At 38.3% G+C, this 19,630-nt stretch overlaps 1 protein-coding gene across 4 annotated transcripts in view; it reads left to right on the forward strand.

The window, feature by feature from the left end:
* The window catches only part of utrn (utrophin), a 261,039-nt gene that overhangs the window by 93,793 nt on the left and 147,616 nt on the right, over positions 1-19,630 (forward strand). For all 4 annotated transcript variants that reach the window (XM_077204617.1, XM_077204619.1, XM_077204618.1 and 1 more), the window contains exons 44-53: positions 66-201; positions 1,507-1,656; positions 2,214-2,396; positions 4,185-4,286; positions 12,210-12,324; positions 12,412-12,614; positions 12,742-12,859; positions 13,555-13,760; positions 17,432-17,586; positions 18,838-19,027. In XM_077204617.1, the coding sequence (XP_077060732.1) occupies positions 66-201; positions 1,507-1,656; positions 2,214-2,396; positions 4,185-4,286; positions 12,210-12,324; positions 12,412-12,614; positions 12,742-12,859; positions 13,555-13,760; positions 17,432-17,586; positions 18,838-19,027 (1,558 nt within the window). The remainder of the gene's footprint in view (positions 1-65; positions 202-1,506; positions 1,657-2,213; positions 2,397-4,184; positions 4,287-12,209; positions 12,325-12,411; positions 12,615-12,741; positions 12,860-13,554; positions 13,761-17,431; positions 17,587-18,837; positions 19,028-19,630) is intronic.

Genomic DNA, 19,630 nt, shown 5'->3' on the forward strand with positions numbered 1-19,630 from the left:
GTGTGTAGACGCGTCATGTCCACTGCAGAAGCACCAGTCTCTGATGTTGTGTGATGTTGGTGTAGGTTGATGGGTGGAGATCCGGTCATGATGGATGTGTTTCAGCGGACGGCTGATCTGACCCAGTGGCTGGAGCGCACAGAGGTTGCCGTGGCGACGTTACCCGTTTCAGCCACAGACAATAACCTCAGAGAGCTCAAGGTTACACACACACACACACACACACACACACACCCACACACACTGACCTGCGTCATCAGCTGACTACAGTCAAGCTATTCTAGAGGACAATATTCTTTAAATATGTATTCATTATATTATATGTTAGGGATGCACTGATTCCACTTTTTCCAGAACGAGTCCGATACTTTTATTTTTGATACTCACCGATGCAGGTATTTTAGTTGCATTTGTAATTTTTAAATATATTAGGTAGAGAAACCAAAAGAATATGAATCATATTCATTGTTTTAATTTGTTTGCAAATATATATTTTCAGGCTTAATTATGCACGTTAAAATGTACTGTATTGTAAATAATAAAACATTATTAAAAAAAAACATAATTAAAGACAAGTAGACAGTCAGTAATAAAAATAAGAACAAATAATCAAATTACATATAGCACAAATACAATAGAACAAACTAACAGCAGTTTTCATGTACAGAATTTGAATAAAGTAATCAAATGTAAAAAAATACTGCGTAGTCTTCACTGTATAAATTAAATGTAGATGGATCTTTATAAAGTTATAAAAGTCATTCAGTCAAGAGCAGTGTTGGATTTCTTTGTCTTTTGTTGTTTGATTAACATTAAAACACTGCAGCAGTATTATTAGGCTGCTGCCTCTTTAAGATTGAATGAACGGATCCAATATACCGATACACATGCGATTTATTTCTCAGCTGTTTACATTCACTCAAGACATAACCAACTATGTTTACTAGGATACTGTCCAAGATGGGCGTTTTTACACTCAATTAGTCAGTTCAATCGCAAGAAGATGTGAAAGAGAATTCAATTCAGTATTCAAGCACTGTCTTGCCGTGGCTTTTTGAGACTATGATATATATATATATATATATAATTTTTGCTAGTGCCTCAAAATGTCTGCTTTAACACACTACTCTCTCTCTCTTCTCTCTCTCTCTCTCTCTCTCTCCCTCTCTCTCTCTCTCTCTCCCTCTCTCTCTCTCTCTCTCTCTCTCTCTCTTCTCTCTCTCTCTCTCTCTCTCTTCTCTCTCTCTCTCTCCCTCTCTCTCTCTCTCCCTCTCTCTCTCTCTCTCTCTCTCTCTCTCTCTCTCTCTCTCCCTCTCTCTCTCTCCCTCTCTCCCTCTCTCTCTCTCTCTCTCTCTCTCTCCCTCTCTCTCTCCCTCTCTCCCTCTCTCTCTCTCTCTCTCTCTCTCTCTCTCTCCCTCTCTCCCTCTCTACCTCTCTCTCCCTCTCTCTCTCTCCCTCTCTCTCTCTCCCTCTCTCTCTCTCTCTCTCTCTCTCTCTCTCTCTCAGGCCTTAACGGAGGAGATGGATGGTCAGAATGAGACGTTGTCATGGCTGAATAAAACTGGCTCTCAGATCTTGTCAAACTCCAGTCTGAGTCCTCAGGACAGAGACATGCATGTGAATAAAATAAGGCAGATCAACATCAGTTGGAGTAAAGTACGAAACCAACTCCATAGCACACAAACACACCAAAGTCTCTCTCTCTCTCAATCTCTCTACCTTAATATCTCTTTTTGTGTCGCCCTCATGTTTTCACATCTACTCTGCTGTCTGGTGGGTACAATTTAATGATGTCAAATGAGACGCACACAATAGAGAGTGCAGTAATGATGTATTTTTGTAGGCCAACCCGTACTTTTGCATCACTCTGGTTCCCTCCACAGAAACCCAATAGGATTTTTGCATTGGCTTTTGTATCATTGCAGAAGATAATCTTTGAAACCAACAAGAGTTTAGGATTCGTACGGATTGTGTTCGTTACAGTAATCTTTAAATATAAACAACTTTTTTGAAAATTCAATATTGTAAATCTGGACGTGACACACTTCTGTTGGTCAAAGTAAGGCTCAGATGTGGACTAATGCTGGTGATCTCAGAATGGTCATTTATATGCGGATTAATCTGCCTGGCTCCTATACCGGTCTGTCTCTACTGCTTTACGTGAAACGGCTGTGATGCTGATGTGTTAAGAGTGCTGTTGTGTGTGTTTAAAGGTGAGTGGTAAGTTGCTGGATAAGGTGCGTGAGGTGGAGGGCCGTCTGCAGACACACACACAGGTCGAGGACGAGACCCGGCTGCCGTCCTACAGCCAGTTCCAGGAGCGCATGAACAGACTGGGAGACTGGGTTTACATCTCCAGCGAGTCTCTGAGTGACGTCACACACACTGAGAGACAGGTCAGACCATGTATATATTTGCGAAAAAGCGTTTAATTTCTACCTTCATTCTGACACTCTGTCTTGTTTTTTTTTTCACTGGTCAATTTTGAGATTTTGGGATATTTGTCTTCAATAACATCTTCTTTCAGACCTGTGGTAAAAAAAAAGTCCGAAATACACATTTAGTTCTTTATTTTACAACACTTTACTACAATGTCCGTTTGCTTCTGTACATTTCGCATAAATTCATCAGAAGTTGGCGTTCTGAATCTTCCCGCAGCTCCGCGAGCCATGTCTGCACCGTCATCACACACACCGTTAGAAAGCTCTCTGTCTCCTGTACAATTCTGTCAGATCCAAATATGGTAATTTCCTTTTTATCAGCAACCAATCGTGAAAGTGAAAGGGGGGATTTAACTCTAAATGCGCAATCTCGTTTTACAATATAAATCTTTCAAGCCCGTTTTCTCAAAATGGCTGTTCTCTCATACTCCAAGTCTGAAATCTACACTTCAGTAGCACCTTTATATACCAAACTTTCCAGTCTTGTACCTAGTTATATTATGAAGATATTTAGAGAGGGATTTGTTAATATATTGATCCTAGCCTGATTTGTATAACATTTTATTCAAAAAAACATGTCGAAAATCATTTTTTAAGGCTGATTTACAGGATAACAAAAGTAGATATCCATAAATCCCTCTGTATTTTTTTTCCCATCTAATATGTGAACACAATGAAAAAATAATTTTGAACCTGGCTTTGTCCAATACTCAGATTAAAAATTTTTTCAAATATATGCAAATTAGTGCATATTAGATAATGCCTAATTTATTTACACATTAAATTACAGAAAACTTGTAATACATTTTTTTTCTCATCTTAATGTAGGTAATCAACTGGGAAAGTTTCATTGTGATATCTGCTAGTTAAAAATTTTACCCTATTCACCTGTAGTGTCTCGCCAGTAAAACCAGTAAAAAAACGTCTCGCCAGGCTTGTCAGTAAAAAAATGAACCAGTCGGTATGCAAATATAACATCAACTTGTTCGGGACGCTGGGATTTTTCTGAAGCGTCTACAGAGACGTGGTGTAGGCGAATGTCAGCCGTTAAGTGACTGAATGCCAGTGGGCGGGGCTTGTGGTGCGATGATGTAAAACTATTCGCCGATGTCGTGATGTGTAGGCAGTCGCAAATATATTTGCCTGTATGATGTTACAGATCCAACAATATAAAAATTAGCTCTTTTTGAAGCTTGATTAAATAAATGCTTTGTTTATAGGACGTTTTAAACTATGAAACTTGCAGGATGTTTTAATGGTACCTCTAGAAACCTGTTTTTAAAGACCTCTAATATGTCAGAAGATCAAGGCAAATTTGACTTCTCATGTCTTGACACCTTTAAAGTTCCTCCGGAAATCACACTAAATTATTCTGACTTAGTTATGTCCTTCTAAACCCTTATGACTGTCTTTTGCTGAACAAGGAAAAATATATTTTGAAGAATGTTAGTAACCAAACAGTTTTTGTGACCATTGCCTTACATTGTATGAACAACAAAACACTGAGACACATTTCTAAAATGTTTGTGTTCGATCGAAGAAAGAAACTCAAAGTCCTGGAATGACATCAGGGAGAGTAAGTGATGACAGAATATTAATTTTTGGGTGAATTCTCCCTTTTGTTTTAAGCTTTCCAGGACGTTTTGTTCTGTTGTCGTAGTCATCCCAATGAAACCTTATACATATCACGATATCTTATAACACGTTTATTGTCTAATATTGAGATCTGATGTGTGTGTGTAGGTTCTGGAAATGTCCATGGGAGAGCAGAAGCGAGAGCTGGAGGAGTTGTTGTCTTACTCTATTGAGCTCCAGAGGAAACAGATACTTTTACCACAGGAAAAGGTTTGTGTCGCCCAACAAATTAAACTGAGCTTCAATTCACATACTTCTCTTTGTTAGTAGTGCAATGCAAAAGCAGATTTTAAATGCATGAACCTGAAAGTAAATAAATTTACCTTGACGCAAAAGGTTACACCAACACAAATGTTCTGCATTAAAATTCATTCCGGTTTTCAGATTCAGTTTGTCTGTTCTGACAGACAAAACAGTAATTACTGTTGAGATTTTGTATGCGGGATGGTGTTTACTGTTGTGAACTTTTTCTTCTCAAGTGTAGAAAAGATACAGTTGCAGACCAGGAGATTGTTGAGGTATAAGTTCTTTATTGCTTCGCTGTAGTCATCTCAATCAAGTCTAACTATGGCAGTATACATTTAGTTCATATAGCCTTTCAGGGGGAGGAGTTACCTAAAGGTGGAGGCACTCTGAAACAATAGCATGTAAATGAGGCATACCGGTTAAGGAATGTGCCCTAGACTGAGAGTGTTACCAATCCTAATACAATCAGCATAACAGTGTAATGTAAATATCCTAATCCAATCAGCCAGACTCTGCACCGATACCTTCACATTATCTTAATGGCCAGGCAGTGCATAAAGACAAAAGGTGATAGTCTCAGTGCTCTGCTTACAATAGAGAGCTGGACAGACAGGAACAGGCAGGTTTGTGACATCATTTACCTTAGATACAAAATTCACACTAATAAACTTTCTCAGTTTCTATACTATTGTATTGGAAGCTCAATTAAAATTTAAATAAAATTTGTAATCCTACATTTCCCCCTTTGAGAGTTCTAAATAACTCTCACATTATATACAAATTTAATCAAATTAAAAATTCATTCTTGCAACTTGTGATAGTTACAGGCACATAAGGCATGTTCTGTGTTTGTTTTTCTGTAATTGCATGTTGACACAGAAACAAAACATGCAATTAGGGTCCGTGAGTCTTTTCTGGTTGGAACTGTGATTTTCTCGTGATCAATCAAGTTTCTGAACCCTGAAGAATTATCTTCAGTCATCTTGGTGTAATTTTGCTGAAAGATCAAGAATGTCTTGTTGGACCAACATGTTTGTGCACAAGTGCACACTTTCTTTCCAGCAAACAAGGCATTTGTGACATATTCATCAGCTCTAAGAATATGTTGTTTCTGGAGTCCGGACTTTGTGCGATCTTCATGATGTGTAGTAGTAGGACAATCTTGATCATGTCAATGGATGACTGAAGGTTTCGTAGTCTCTGCATTGTGTATTTTTTTCTTTTTCTTTTCTTTATCCTTTTGTGATAGTTGGCTCGGAAGTGGGTCAAGTTGTTTCTTGAGGTTTTCTTGTGGCTTCATACGCAGATGACGAGGTCAGTGCGTATGGGTCTCGGGAAGTCATCAGTGGTATCTGCACAGAGTAAGAAAGAAAACAAAAGACAGGAGAGCAGTATTTGTTCTAGGGTTGTACTTTTCTGAGTCTGCTCGACAGTAGAGCAGTATTGGTTCAAACACTAGGGTGGTAAATTTTCCGAGTCTGCTATTGTTGTTCCATCTTTCCCTGTTTCTTAAACCTTTGACACCTAAGGAACAGTGAGGTAAGGATGGACTAGGATAGGGCCTATGAGGGAATCTTCACCGAAGGGTTGGCCCCCGACGCCTGTTGCAATCGGTTCTTCCCTCGGCTCCTCACTGGTTCGTGTCCTATCCTATCCCTGTTGGAGCAGGAACAACCTTACAGTGTGACACATGAGTCTAGGTTTTCCTTCCCTGACACAATACTGCAGCTGCTGTAATCAACCACTTGATGTGGCCCATGTCACTTTGGTTCTAATGGAGGAAACGTCTTTGTACAGATCAATTATTGATTCAGGAGGCATCATTTTCTTCTGTGCTGCACTACCTGAACACACTTGTACAGTTGCATGGAAACAAGCCTGTTTAGCTGCCATATCAGCAAGAGCATTACCTTTTGCTTCCGTAGTATTAGTTGTGAGATGTGCTTTCACTTTGATCACTGCTAATTTCTTTGGAAGTTTCATGGAAAACATTAGATCTTTCACTAATTCACCATGCTTAATGGGGGATCCCGCAGAAGTTAGAAACTGCCTGGTTTGCCAAATGACACCAAAATCATGAATTACCCCAAAAGCATATCTGGAATCTGTGTAGATATTAGCAACTGATCCTGAAGCTAGCGTGCATGCTCTTGTTAGGGCTACTAGTTCTGCAGCTTGAGCTGAAAAATGATCTGGAAGACGTCCTGAAGCTAACACTTCCGTGGTGGACATTACTGCATAACCTGCTTGTCTGTTACCTTTTTCTTTTACTTCACTCATAGGTGTATATGTAAGCGTAACACAATCGTGAGTAATTTCTCCTTCATCCTCTAACAAAACTTCAGTCATAGTAGGGCTGGGCGATATGGCCTAAAAAAAAAATCCCCGATTTTTTCACAAAAAATCCGATTTACGATTTAAATCGATTTTTTTCTCTACGTACTTAAAATCAATCTGCAGATGACAAAGAAATTGTTCAAAATAAGTTTTAACTTTATTTTGTTTTAATATTCCCTTCTGGGATTTTATCTCCATTAAAGTGCAATCAGAAACAACAAGCCAAAAAGACAAGAGGACAGGCCCTGTCTTTGAAAACAATGAAAATGTAACATAAAATAAAATGGGTGGATTGGGATTGGGGGGATGTGTAAAAAAAACCAAAAATTTGCATCACAATAAGTGTATTGTGATAGTCAAATGATTTGGTAACTAAACATAATTTTATTAAGTTTACTGGTTTGCTACTGTTTTTATTATTGCTTAACACAAATTTCACAATTTCAATTCAATTCTTGTGATTTGATTCTGATCTTGATTCAATATAAATTCCTTTGGATAAATAGGTACGTAGTAGCTACGTACTACTACCTAAGAACTATCGTACTACTATCTAAAAGTAGATACGTTAATGTGTTAATTGTTCTCCCCAAAAAAAAAAATCACCTAATGCTGAAAACATACAGAGAGCCCTGTCAGCTGGTATTATTAAAGGTTAAAACTAACTCAAATTAAATATAATGCGTTTTTTATTTTATAATGCGTCTAACTAACATGCGTGCTATGGGTCATTAAAAGCCATCCTGAGGTAAATGTAACGTTACGTGACATGTAGTTCTCCAGCTGTTTTATGGACATCTTTCCGCAGTTGAAAAACACTGATCGATCGATTTTATTACATCTCGGTAAGTTTGTAGTAAAGAGTAACAGATGTTTGGTTCACGTGCCGCTTGAACTGAGATCTGTCAGCGTTCTTTCACGTCACATTTACAAGCGCCAAAACGGTGTTTATTGTTTGAATTTTGTAATAAAACTGACAGAATCTGAGAGCTGAGAATCTGTTTCATATCGATAGTAACCTGCTCTGTCTTGTCTGTCGGTGTCAGTGTTCTCTTTGCTTCGCGATTTTTCTCTGCGCGAGAAAATGGATGTGTGGCGTGAGAGCGTTTAAAAAGTGACAGAATTGCGTCTCTCACAGTGAACTCTTGAGAGTTGGGAGCCCTGCAGATTCAGCTTGTAAATGTTTTCGGCGGGTGTGCTTCTGCTGCCGCGGTCTTGCTCATTTGCCATGTTGTTTTTGTATCTCTATCATGGCAAGCGCTGAGCCCGGTCGGAACTACGGGAGCCCAGATGGGAACGTCGGCGGTTGTTAAAGAAAAAAACGATTTTCATTCAAAAAAATCGGCGTAAACTACACATTCGAGTTAATCGATAAAATCTATTTATCGCCCAGCCCTAAGTCATAGCAGACATCATACATGAGGACGGATTTGTGACAGGTGCACGCTGTAAGACAATATTTGGCATTATTGTGGACACTGCATGAGGGCTTTTTTTACGTTTACAGTCTGACCTAACACTATTAATGATGAAAGGCCTGTGCTGTAAAATAACATTTAAGGCTGTGAGTCTACTTAACCAGTGTTCCCCAAAGGAAGGGTGAGATAGTCACTTTCCTTTTTTTCTATTAAACAAAAACAGAAGTCTTTTATCTCTGTTGCAAGTTAGTGGGGAAATTAAGCACTCACAGCCCAAATGGTTACACGTCAACCAGCTGCCCCAGTTTAATGATGAGGGGAGGGGCTGCTTCAGAGTAGCAAGCAGACTGAGTAGGAGCTGAGTAACATTGTTAACTTGTTTAAAGTTCTTTTTGTTTTTCCTACACTCTTTTCCCCAATGTCCATGTTTACCACAATAATAACAACTACTGCCCTCTCTCTTAGGATATTTGCGTTTCTGTTGCTTCTCTGTGTTGACCTTAAATGATGCTGCTGCAATTTTTACTCTTGCCTTGACATCAGAATCTCTTTCCCAAGTAGCTAACCTCTCCAAGTTGTTTTGTATGGTTCTAGTGGACCATGTTAAGTCTAAGAAAGGCAATGCTTTTCTATGTTCTGACAACAGACCATCAAACCATGTGCGAACTAGGGGACCATTATCTTCTAGCACCTTCTCTGAAGTGTCAGCTATACCACTGTATGCTGCTGCTGAGTGACAAAATCTTTGAGTGTACTCACTAACATTTTCATCTTTTTTCTGTACACAACTAGTGATCTTTGACCAGTCCATGTTTGGTCCAACAATGTCTTTCAGCGCTTTCAGAAATCCCTCTCTCAATTCATCTTTTCTGGCATGTTGTAGTTCAGAAGTAACAGCAGACTCAAAACTGTTGAATTCAGATTCAGTTAGAATTTGTGACATCAGCTGTGTGACTTCTGCCAACGACATGTCGTAAAGACGCATTTTACTGATCAATGCCCTTCTAAATTCAGAAAAATCTGTGCGTACTGAAGGTAAGCTTTGGGATAGTCTTTCTATGTCTCTAGGTCCAAGTGCTTTGGCAACAGTTTGGTTTTGGACAACAGAAGAGTTGGGAGGAACACTTTCAGTTCCCTCAATTCCCTGAGATCTTCTTGCAACACATACCTTTACTGAATCTACAGGCTTATCAGTTACTGATGGGATGTCTACATCTGTTTCAAAGAATGCTTGTAAGTCAGGATAAGTTTCATCTGACTGTTGGTCTTCTGAGTCACATTTGGTTGAGGCCTTGTTATGGCCCACCTTAGTGTGCATTTGTTTGTTCTGTTCTTTTAATTTAGCTATACACCTAGATTGTTCTTGTGCAATGGATACGCTAAATTCCATGTGACAGAAAATAATGCCTTTTATGTTTCTCTTCCTGATACATGCACCCAACACCTTCTTGCATTCTTCAATAGACCATACTTTTTCTGGCTGAATACCAAATTTCTTTCTCAAATCCAATCTGACTGACTCAGTCACTATGGAGTCCATCTGTTCTCCTAACAGTGTTTTAAATTCGCTATCTGACCACAAAGGAGTAGCAAGACCACCGTTTTTAGTTGTGGAGATTAGTCTAGCACTTTTCTTAATCATTTTGTGGATTTCTTTGTTACCACACAAACAAACACTAAACTTCTCTGATCACAGAGGGTACGCTTGTTAACACAAATCAACTATTGTTAAACTTTCTTGATACCAACACATCACAAACTATTAGCATGTTACGCTAATCTTCCATAAAAGAAAAATGCAAAGGATCTTTCACCTTCTTAACTTTTAGAGGATAAAACAAACAAAAACACTAAATATTCTCTGATCAAAAGAGGCTACACTCGATAACACAGTTAACCTTCCTTGCCCAGAGCAAAGGGTAACACACAAAATATTAGCAATTTATACTAAAATCTTCCCTGCCTGAAAAAAACTTTTTCCACTTCCCTAGCAAAGCAGAGGATAAAACAATATTAACATGTACGTTAATCTTCCCTGCCTGAAAACAGAGGGTACAATATATTAGCACTTGATGCTAATCTTCCCTAACTTTATAGAGGATAAAACACTTCCCTGGCAAAGCAGAGGGTAAACCACTTTGCTAACACACTTTTAACAGTTGTTAAATTTTCCTGATTAAACAGAGGATGAACCTTCTTAAGCAAAGTAGAGGACAAACTACTGTTAACAGTTTAAACTATTTAATGTTGTAACTGTTGTTAAACGTCCCTTGTTGAACAGAGGATTAATCTTCTATGACTACACAGAGGATGTATCACCTTCTCTGGTAAAGCAGAGGATAAGTCTTCCCTAACTTTACAGAGGATAAAAACAATTCTTCTCTGCTGAAAACAGAGGATAGCAAATATTAGCAAGTAATGCTAACCTTCTCTGTGAACAGAGGATGAACAACAAAAAAAACAAATAACTAGCACATAATGCTAATTCTACTCTGTGGACAGAGGATCACCAAAAAACAAAAACAAAATAACTAGAACGTAATGCTAAACTTGCCTGCCTGAAACAGAGGATCACCAAATAATAACACGTAATGCTAAATTCTTCCCTGCCTGACAACGGAGGATCACTTTCATCTCTAACAGAAACTTTAGAGGATAAGCAATATTAAGATGTACGTTAATCTTCCCTGCCTGAAAAACAGAGGATACATTTCATCTCTAAAAGCAACTTTAGAGGATAACTTTAGTTAACAAACCCTACAGCTGTCTGTTAACTTCTTCTCTGGCGGCGCAGAGGAATGACAAATTTGTACTGGTATTCAGTTGTTCTTTGAATAGAGTGAAACTCACCAAATCTTTAGTTGTACGGAAAGATTCCGTCTGGAACTCAGTCAGAAAGATAATTCTTTGTTGTAAATCTTTGTTGGGCTTGAAGTTTCAAAATTCAGTCTGGAATTCAGTCAGAAGTTCATTTTTTGTTGAGATTCTTTTTTGAGCTTGAAGTTTCAAGATTCAGTCTGGAATTCAGTCTTTGTTGAAATCTTTTGTTGAGATTCAGTTCTGGATTCAGCTGTTTCAGCTCCATCCGGGTCACGGCACCATCTGTTGTGAACTTTTTCTTCTCAAGTGTAGAAAAGATACAGTTGCAGACCAGGAGATTGTTGAGGTATAAGTTCTTTATTGCGTCGCTGTAGTCATCTCAAGTGAACTTTTTCCTTGTAGAAAAGTTAGAAGCTCAGACCAGGAGACGGAGGAAGTTTTCCAAGCAGAAGTTCTTTTATTGCTTGTCGGTAGCTGCAGTCATTCCAACATCGTCTAACTAAGGCAGTATACATTTAGTTCATATAGCTTTTCAGGGGGAGGAGTTACCTAAAGGTGGAGGCACTCTGAAACAATAGCATGTAAATGAGGCATACCGGTAAAGGAATGTGCCCTAGACTGAGAGTGTTACCAATCCTAATACAATCAGCATAACAGTGTAATGTAAATATCCTAATCCAATCAGCCAGACTCTGCACCGATACCTTCACATTATCTTAATGGCCAGGCAGTGCATAAAGACAAAAGGTGAAAGTCTCAGTGCTCTGCTTACAATAGAGAGCTGGACAGACGGAACAGGCAGGTTTGTGACATCATTTACCTTAGATACAAAATTCACACTAATAAACTTTCTCAGTTTCTATATTATTGTATTGGAAGCTCAATTAAACATTTAAATAAAATTTGTAATCCTACATTTACCAAACAACACCAAATACAACGGGTCCAAAAAGTAATACCTCAGCCTTATCTGAATTTAAGAGAAGAAAATTAAAGGTTGTCCAGTATTTTATATCTTTAAAACACTCTTTAACTTGGGCAATTTAGAGATTTCATCTGGTTGTGATGAAGTGTATAACTGAGTATCATAGGCAGTGGAAAATAATTCCATGTTCTCTAATAATATCAACCAAGTGGCAGCAATTATTTTGAAAATAGTTGAGGGCCTAACACAGATCCTTGTGGCACTCCATAATTTACTGATGTTATCTTGGATTTCCCCCCGTTTGAATAGACAAAATGGTAACGGTCTTAAATACACATGAATAGAGAGGTGTATGAGAATGAGCATGATATGTGTGTTTTTGTGCAGAATAAAATCGAACAGCTGGCTGCAGATTGGAAAGCTCTGGACGTCAGATTGAAGGAGACGCCACTGCAGCCTCTGTCTCCATGGACAAAACAAGTGTCTCAGCAACACTTCACATGTGAGTGCTGTGCAGACAGGTGAAATGGACACTCACACTGCTCTTCCAGATCTAATTGAGTGTTTGGATTGTGTCTGTGTCTCTCAGCGAGTGTGCCGTCTGCAGTTCACATGGTCAGTCTGATGAGCGAGGAGCGCCATCGCAGCCCAGAGCTGGTTGGCCCGACCGATCTCAACCAGACTGCCACAGAGCTAGCGGACTGGCTCCTCCTCATCAACCAGATGCTCAAATCCAGCATCGTCACAGTGGGGGACAAAGATGAGATCCGCACCACCATCGGACGCCTGCAGGTCAGGACATCAGAATTACACCTGAGAGGGATATTGAAGTTTCATTTCCCCCTACCTGACCAATTACAGACAACGTCTGGGCCGCTACACCCCTGTCCATTTTAAAACCCCAGTTTTGTGATTGTAGGTGACTAAGGGAGATCTAGAGCAGAGACATCCACAGCTGGAAGACATCATCACTCTGGCACAAAACATCAAGAACAAAACCTCCAACCTAGATGTGCGAACCTCCATCTCAGAGAAGCGTGAGCATATTATACATCATCTTAATCTTCATTTCATGTTTAGTCTTTGCCTTAGAGCTGCACGATTAATCGTGATTTAAGAGACCGTGATCTCGATTCAAACACCCACGTGATTGCACTCATAATTGACAACGATTCGCCTGTGTCTATTAATCCTTTGATTAAATCATAGTGAACAGATCTGTGTTGGCGCTGCCACTGAGAGAGCAGTTGTATATATAGGTGTGAAACAGATTCACAAACAGTCCTTTCAACCACACATTATGGTTATTTCTGTTACAAATATTCATATTATCAAAGAAGTACTGGGATAAAAGTGTGTAGTTCGGATATAAACACTGATGTCTACGGTAGTGCAAAATAGAGCAAATCACCCTTTGAAAGTAACATAGCACTTCAAATAACGATTTTATCAATTACAATCATTACACCAGTAGGTGTCGACACATGACTGTTAAAACGTCGTTCAAAAATGCTGATTCATCCAATAATGAAACAAGTGAAGTCTTTATGAGTGAGTCATTGAATCATTCATTCAAGAGATTTGTTCAAAAACACTGATTCTTCTAGTAATGAAACAAGTGCAGCCTTTGAGTCATTGAATCATTCATTCAAACCGATTTAAAAAATCCTTCAAATTAAATAAACATTTTTAAATGGACTGCAGCAATTAACGTTTTCCTGCTGTGTGTCAGTGGAGAAGGTCCGCAGCCAATGGGACAACACACAGTACGGCGTGGAGGCGCGGCTTCTGCAGCTGGACCACATGATCGGCCACAGCGACCAATGGGAGGAGCAGAAGCGGAATGTGATGGCTCTGATTCGTCAAAACGAGATGCATTTCCATAACCTGCTGCAACAGAGCCAAGAGCCGCTCACCAAACAGATCAGTGACAACAAGGTGAGAACTTGACCTTTGACCTATATTACTTCTGATTGTTACCTTTCACTCAGTGAGAGGTTCGTGCATTTGGTTAAACACGCAAGATGCAGGTCAGTCGAACAGGAAAATCAATGAAAGGTTTTTAAAAAGTTGAACTTTTAACCTAGCGATGTGCTTTAAAACCCCGAGACACTGTACAAGATGCGAGACGTGAGACAGCTAAACACGTCCGTCTAGCATGTTTGCTTTGAAAATCAATGGAAACAAAGTGCAGTGGAATGGATAAACACACTCTGTGTGAATAGCCCCCCAAGTGTGTACAAATTTGCTCTTATTTTGCTCTTGTTCTAACAGTTCGTAATACAAGACTTGGTCTTTGTCTCGGTCTCCTAAATCATTTAAAAAAGCCAGTGAGATGTCCTAACCTAGTTATGTGTTGCAGAGACATGCACTTTACAACTAAGACACATAGTGTTGGAAATATATGATGATCAGTGTGATTTGTAGTCGAGCAAACAGAAGAAATCCATCAGACCTTTTGTCGTTTAATAAATATGGGAAGTGACCTTAAGCTCACCCAAATCTTAGTTGTACATGTTTTCTTAATGGATATTCAAGTCTTCCTCTAAAGTGGGTATTTCATTGAAGAGTAAAAACTCATGTTATGTTTTTTCAGGAACTGACAAAATGAAATTGCTTTATTTAATTAAAAGTCTGGAGTGGCTTTGTAAGGTACATTTTCCAATTAAGCCCACTATGCTTTTCTAATAGAACTGTCTCATATTTTATTAAATAAACACTTCAAATGTGTTTAAATTTTGATTAATCATCAAACCTAATTAAAGAACTGCAGATCAAATTGGATAAATATGGATTACAGCTAAAGTAATTGACATTTTTCAGCAGGAATCATAGGAACACTTTAATCTGATCGCTCTTATATCTTCCTTCAAGAAAGTCTGATATCTCTCTGGGAAATACTCGTTCACTCTTTCTCAGGTTCTTGTAATATTTCTTTGTCAATTCTCAAGCTTGTATGGCTTCTCTTTTTTTTTTTAGGGCTTATCGCCTTAAATTATTTATTAATTTATATTCTCAGCATGCACAGTTTGTCTTCCAAATGAACACAAGTAGCTAAAGTTGATTAATTCAAATATAGTTTCCAAACACTGTAAAAAAAAAACTGTTTTAAACGAGGCTCAACGTGTTCTTTTGTTTGTGGGCTTGTTGAGCCAATGGAGCTGCTCCTAATAAGATCAATGGACAAAAGCCATATTTCTGGATTATAATTACAGACAGAATTACATCTTTTTCTGGCTCAAGAAGCTTCTAAAATATTTTCATTTGATGTGGTTATCAACAGCTCGCTACATATTTTTACGAAATCCAACTTTCAAATACACATTATTGCTTTTAAATGCCAAACACGTCAATCATAACAGGTTTACATTTAATTTTTTTATGTATTTATATTGAAATTTTTTCATTCTGGTCAGTAATCAATAATTTTCTTGACTTGTTTTTAAAGCTGCAATGTGTAATATTTCTGAGGATCTATTGACAGGAATGCAATATGAGATCAATAACTAAGTTTTCAGTGGTGTATAAAGACCTTACTTAATGAACCGTTATATTTGTATTACCTTAGAATGAGCAGTTTCTATCTACACACACCGCGGGTCCCCTTACATTGAAATGCGCCGACATGTTTCTACGGTGGCCCTAAACGGACAAATGCGTTTCGTTACTATGTTGCTCTTCATGCAAGGAATAGCTTAGTTCAGCGAATAAAACACTGACAAAATGATGAACAAGTAACAATAATATTCGCAATAACATAGTTTTACTGAATAATTAAGTAAACATAATTTCTTAATTTATCCTTGTAAAGAAACCTCATTGCTGAACTGCTACTCTCTGCTGTCTCAGACGATGACATATTTTCCTGTCGGCCACCGTAACTTTTGTTGGTTGCAATTCGTAACCTCACCACTAGATGCCGCTAAAAATCACACATTGCACCTTTAAATTAAAAGGGCGTCTCTGGACGGCTGTTCAAGCTCAGCAGCAAAGTTTTGTTGTGACTGTCAGATTGTAGCAACACATGAAAGCAAGGAACTGAACGTTTAATTGGCTGTAAATAAAAAGTAAAATGTCAATATCAAATATCTGCATTGGCCATCTCATATTTTAAATCCTTTGCTATATTTCCCCTACATTTAAACTCATTGTATTGTCAACAACTTTTAAGTTTTTGGAAAAATTGTTTAGCTGTATTTGGGTTGTAGATCACTTGGGCTGCAAAAAACTGAAAATCAATGATACAAATAGCAAATTTCATTATGAATTAGTTGGATATGTGGGTTCTGGCGACGACCCAAATTGTTCAAAGCATGCGTGCTCTTCATAAGCTTATAAGCATTGAGTTTCACGTGCGCAGGTTGAGTGTCAGGTGCTTCAACAGGTTGGCTGTGTGGTGTAGCAAATTAGCTCAAAGGGGAAATATGAATAATTAATTATCTTGTTATTTAAATGATATTAATCTGTTCGTCCAGCGAACACTCAGTATCGAACGTCTATCAACTCTCAGAGAGGATATTTTTCGTGGCCACAGAAAAATAACTTTCTTAGCATGATTGCATCTTTATAGGGACATTAATTTACTAGCAGGGACCAGAATCTTAACTATATCACGAACACCAAACTAACCTGAACAAACACATACACACAATCATGCAAAAATAGGTAAAAGTGAAAGTAAAACCGGTGAGGTTACATTAAGTAGTGGTTCTATCATAAAGCATGCATAAAACATTATACAAAACAAAATATACTATACAAGACCCTAATAATCCTACATACAGTGTCCTGGAGATGTCCATACGTAGAAGGTTTGCCTATGAATTAATGGAAATAATCCCTTTTTATGGGCCTTATTTGTCTTTCCTATGGGGAAATGGAGTGAGAGTTAGGCCACATCCGCACAAAGCCAGAGCTTTCTTTATCCGATCTTTTTTTTCCCCTCATTCTAAATTTTTTTTCGTAAACACTGCGTCATCTCAAGAAATATATGCGTACACACGAAACTACTGAAACCGACTGAAAACGACGTGGTATACATGCCAGACCAGTATGTGGCGCTGTAATTCTGCCACAGCGCATAATCCCACGTATAACAAAATTATATGCAATTATAAAACAATATTTTCAGAAGACAAAAAAGGCTTCTTGCCAGTTTCTCATAATTTAATTTAAGAAATCAATCAGTCCTCAAAATGATCATTGCATTCTGTTGTATTAAATTATGAATGAATGTGACTACTGTACTGCACATGCACAGGTGTAAATGTGTGAACTGAAGAGTCTGCTGAAAGAAACACACACCACTGCAACTGACCTGTAGGGGCTGCTAGAGCCATAATTTCATTGGCTTATTGTTTGGTATTCATATATTATTCAAATGTTTTGTACATGAGTAGATAGTGTTTGCCTTAGGTTATTAATAAACATCTTAACTTTGTTGACTAAGATTTTCTAAAGTCATTTGAGGTTAGGTGTCCTTCAGTCTGCAACAACAGACACACGTGAACCAAACAGCATCTTGACGTCTACAGTGACTCCACTTGCATTGTCATAGTTGTGCTTTAGTTGTGATGTTTGGACTGTAGTGATTTTCTTTCTGTTGTCAGGTGTTCCTGCAGGAGCTCGGTCGAGGACAGGAGTGTGTGACTTCCTTTAATGAGCTGTCCAATCAGCTTCTTCAGGAATATGCAGCTGATGACACGCGCAAGGTCAAAGAGCTCATGGACAAACTCAACAACGCATGGAACGGCGTCAATAATGGGTATGCACACACACGCTGCATTTACACGCAAATTCATGTACACGTTCTTTTCCTTAATCTCCGGGACCCGGAGGGAGAAGATTAGATTAGAGGAAGTGAATCATACGCACACACTCTCTGAAATGACGTGTCATCATAAGCATACACGTCATCTGACGCACATGTACAGTGTCTCCAGATATCGCACTTAGCACAGCACAGACTCTTCTGGACTTAGAGATGATGATTACATGTCAACAACTGTTATTAATACTGCTGCATTTAATGTTATGGTAGTTATTACTACCATGATAATATTATGGTAATGTATACCTTTGTTATTATGCATTATAACAAATAATGAGGTACTATACTACCATAATAATTATGCTATCACAAGTACTGCGGTAATATGTGCTTCCATAAGTATTTATTACAGCCGTATTTGTGATAGCTTAATAAGAATAGTACCAGAGTATTTTTATGGTTGTAATAATATTAATAATAATAATATATTTCATAATATTGTGTTAATAATTACTACTACTACTACTTTAACTTGAGCTCTCACACTAAATATACACTGAACACAATTATAAACGCAACACTTTTGTTTTTGCCCCCATTTTTCATGAGCTGAACTCAGACCTAAAACTTTTTCTATGTACACAAAAGGCCTATTTCTCTCAAATACTGTTCACAAATCTGTCTAAATCTGTGTTAGTGAGCACATATCAAGATGCTGATTAGACAGCATGATTTTTGCACAGGTGTGCCTTAGGCTGGCCACAATACAGTAAAACTGCACATTTTAGAGTGGCCTTTTATTGTGGCCAGCCTAAGGCACAGTATATATTACCATAATTATGCTCTCACAAAATACTACCATAATAGTAATTTAGTAATAAATAGCTAATAAAATATCAATAATAAATACTATTGTAATAATGTTCTTATAATAAATACTACCATGATAACCTTTATGTAATTAATTTTACCATAATTATAGTCTCTCTCTCAAAGTACTAACACTAATGTAGTAATAAATTGTATAGTAATCATGCATTTATAAATATGATGTCAATAAATACTATTGTGATAATATTATTGTAATAAATACCACCACAAATACCAATGTAGCTATGCTTTCATGACTATTACCACCACTAGATTAATAACTGCACAAATGTTAATTAAATATGAATATGTTAATAAGTATATCTATATCTAGTTAAATGTACAGCACTGATTTTCCTGCGCTGCTGTTCTCAGGGCATCCGACCGCCAGGCCGCTTTGGACACCGAGCTCAAGAGCCTGCAGGCGTCCCTCCGTGAGCTCGAGTCCTTCCTGAAGTGGCTCCATGAGGCGGAGACTACTGTCAACGTGTTGTCAGGCTCCGCCCAGAGGGAGGGGCTTTCACAGGACTCCGCCCACATCAAGGAGCTGAAGGCTCAGCTCGAGGTAAGAACTGTGTTTCACATGTACACGCTGATATTCCTTTACATCCATGTGGGACTAGAGACAACTTTGAAGCTCGTTCTGGCCAAGAACCGCCCACTTTTTTGTGATTAACTGTTTATTGTCTTTAGAAATAAAATAACATCCACTCAAACAAACAGACAGGGACATATTATCAATAATTTAACTATATGAAAGGAGGAGAATAAGAGAAAAAATAAATCATTCCTTTATATAGTCCAATATGTTGGAAGAAAAACAAGAACCGCCCACTTTAACAGGAAGAAACATGTAAAATGACCAACCACAATTTTAGGGCTGGTAAACGATGGCTCAATTCACTCACTCAAAGCCAGCCAATCAGATTCGAGCTTGTGATTTTCAGATAGCACATGCCAGTTGTGTTTGTATATTTCTGTGAAGTGCGTGATGCGGTCGTGTGTCGAATCTGGGCGGTCCATGGGCGTACCGTCTGTGATGTAGAGAAATCTGGGACATACAGGCACTAAAGTGTGTGTGAACGATATTCAATTATCTCCCTGTCAGTCCTCATTAGTTTCCACGTCAGCCACAGCGCAGCGTACGCGTAATCAAGGTATAGATCAC

The sequence above is a fragment of the Siphateles boraxobius genome, unplaced genomic scaffold (assembly GCF_051911475.1).
Source record: "Siphateles boraxobius isolate OS27281-9 unplaced genomic scaffold, OSU_SipBor_1 50, whole genome shotgun sequence".
NCBI lineage: Eukaryota > Metazoa > Chordata > Actinopteri > Cypriniformes > Leuciscidae > Siphateles > Siphateles boraxobius.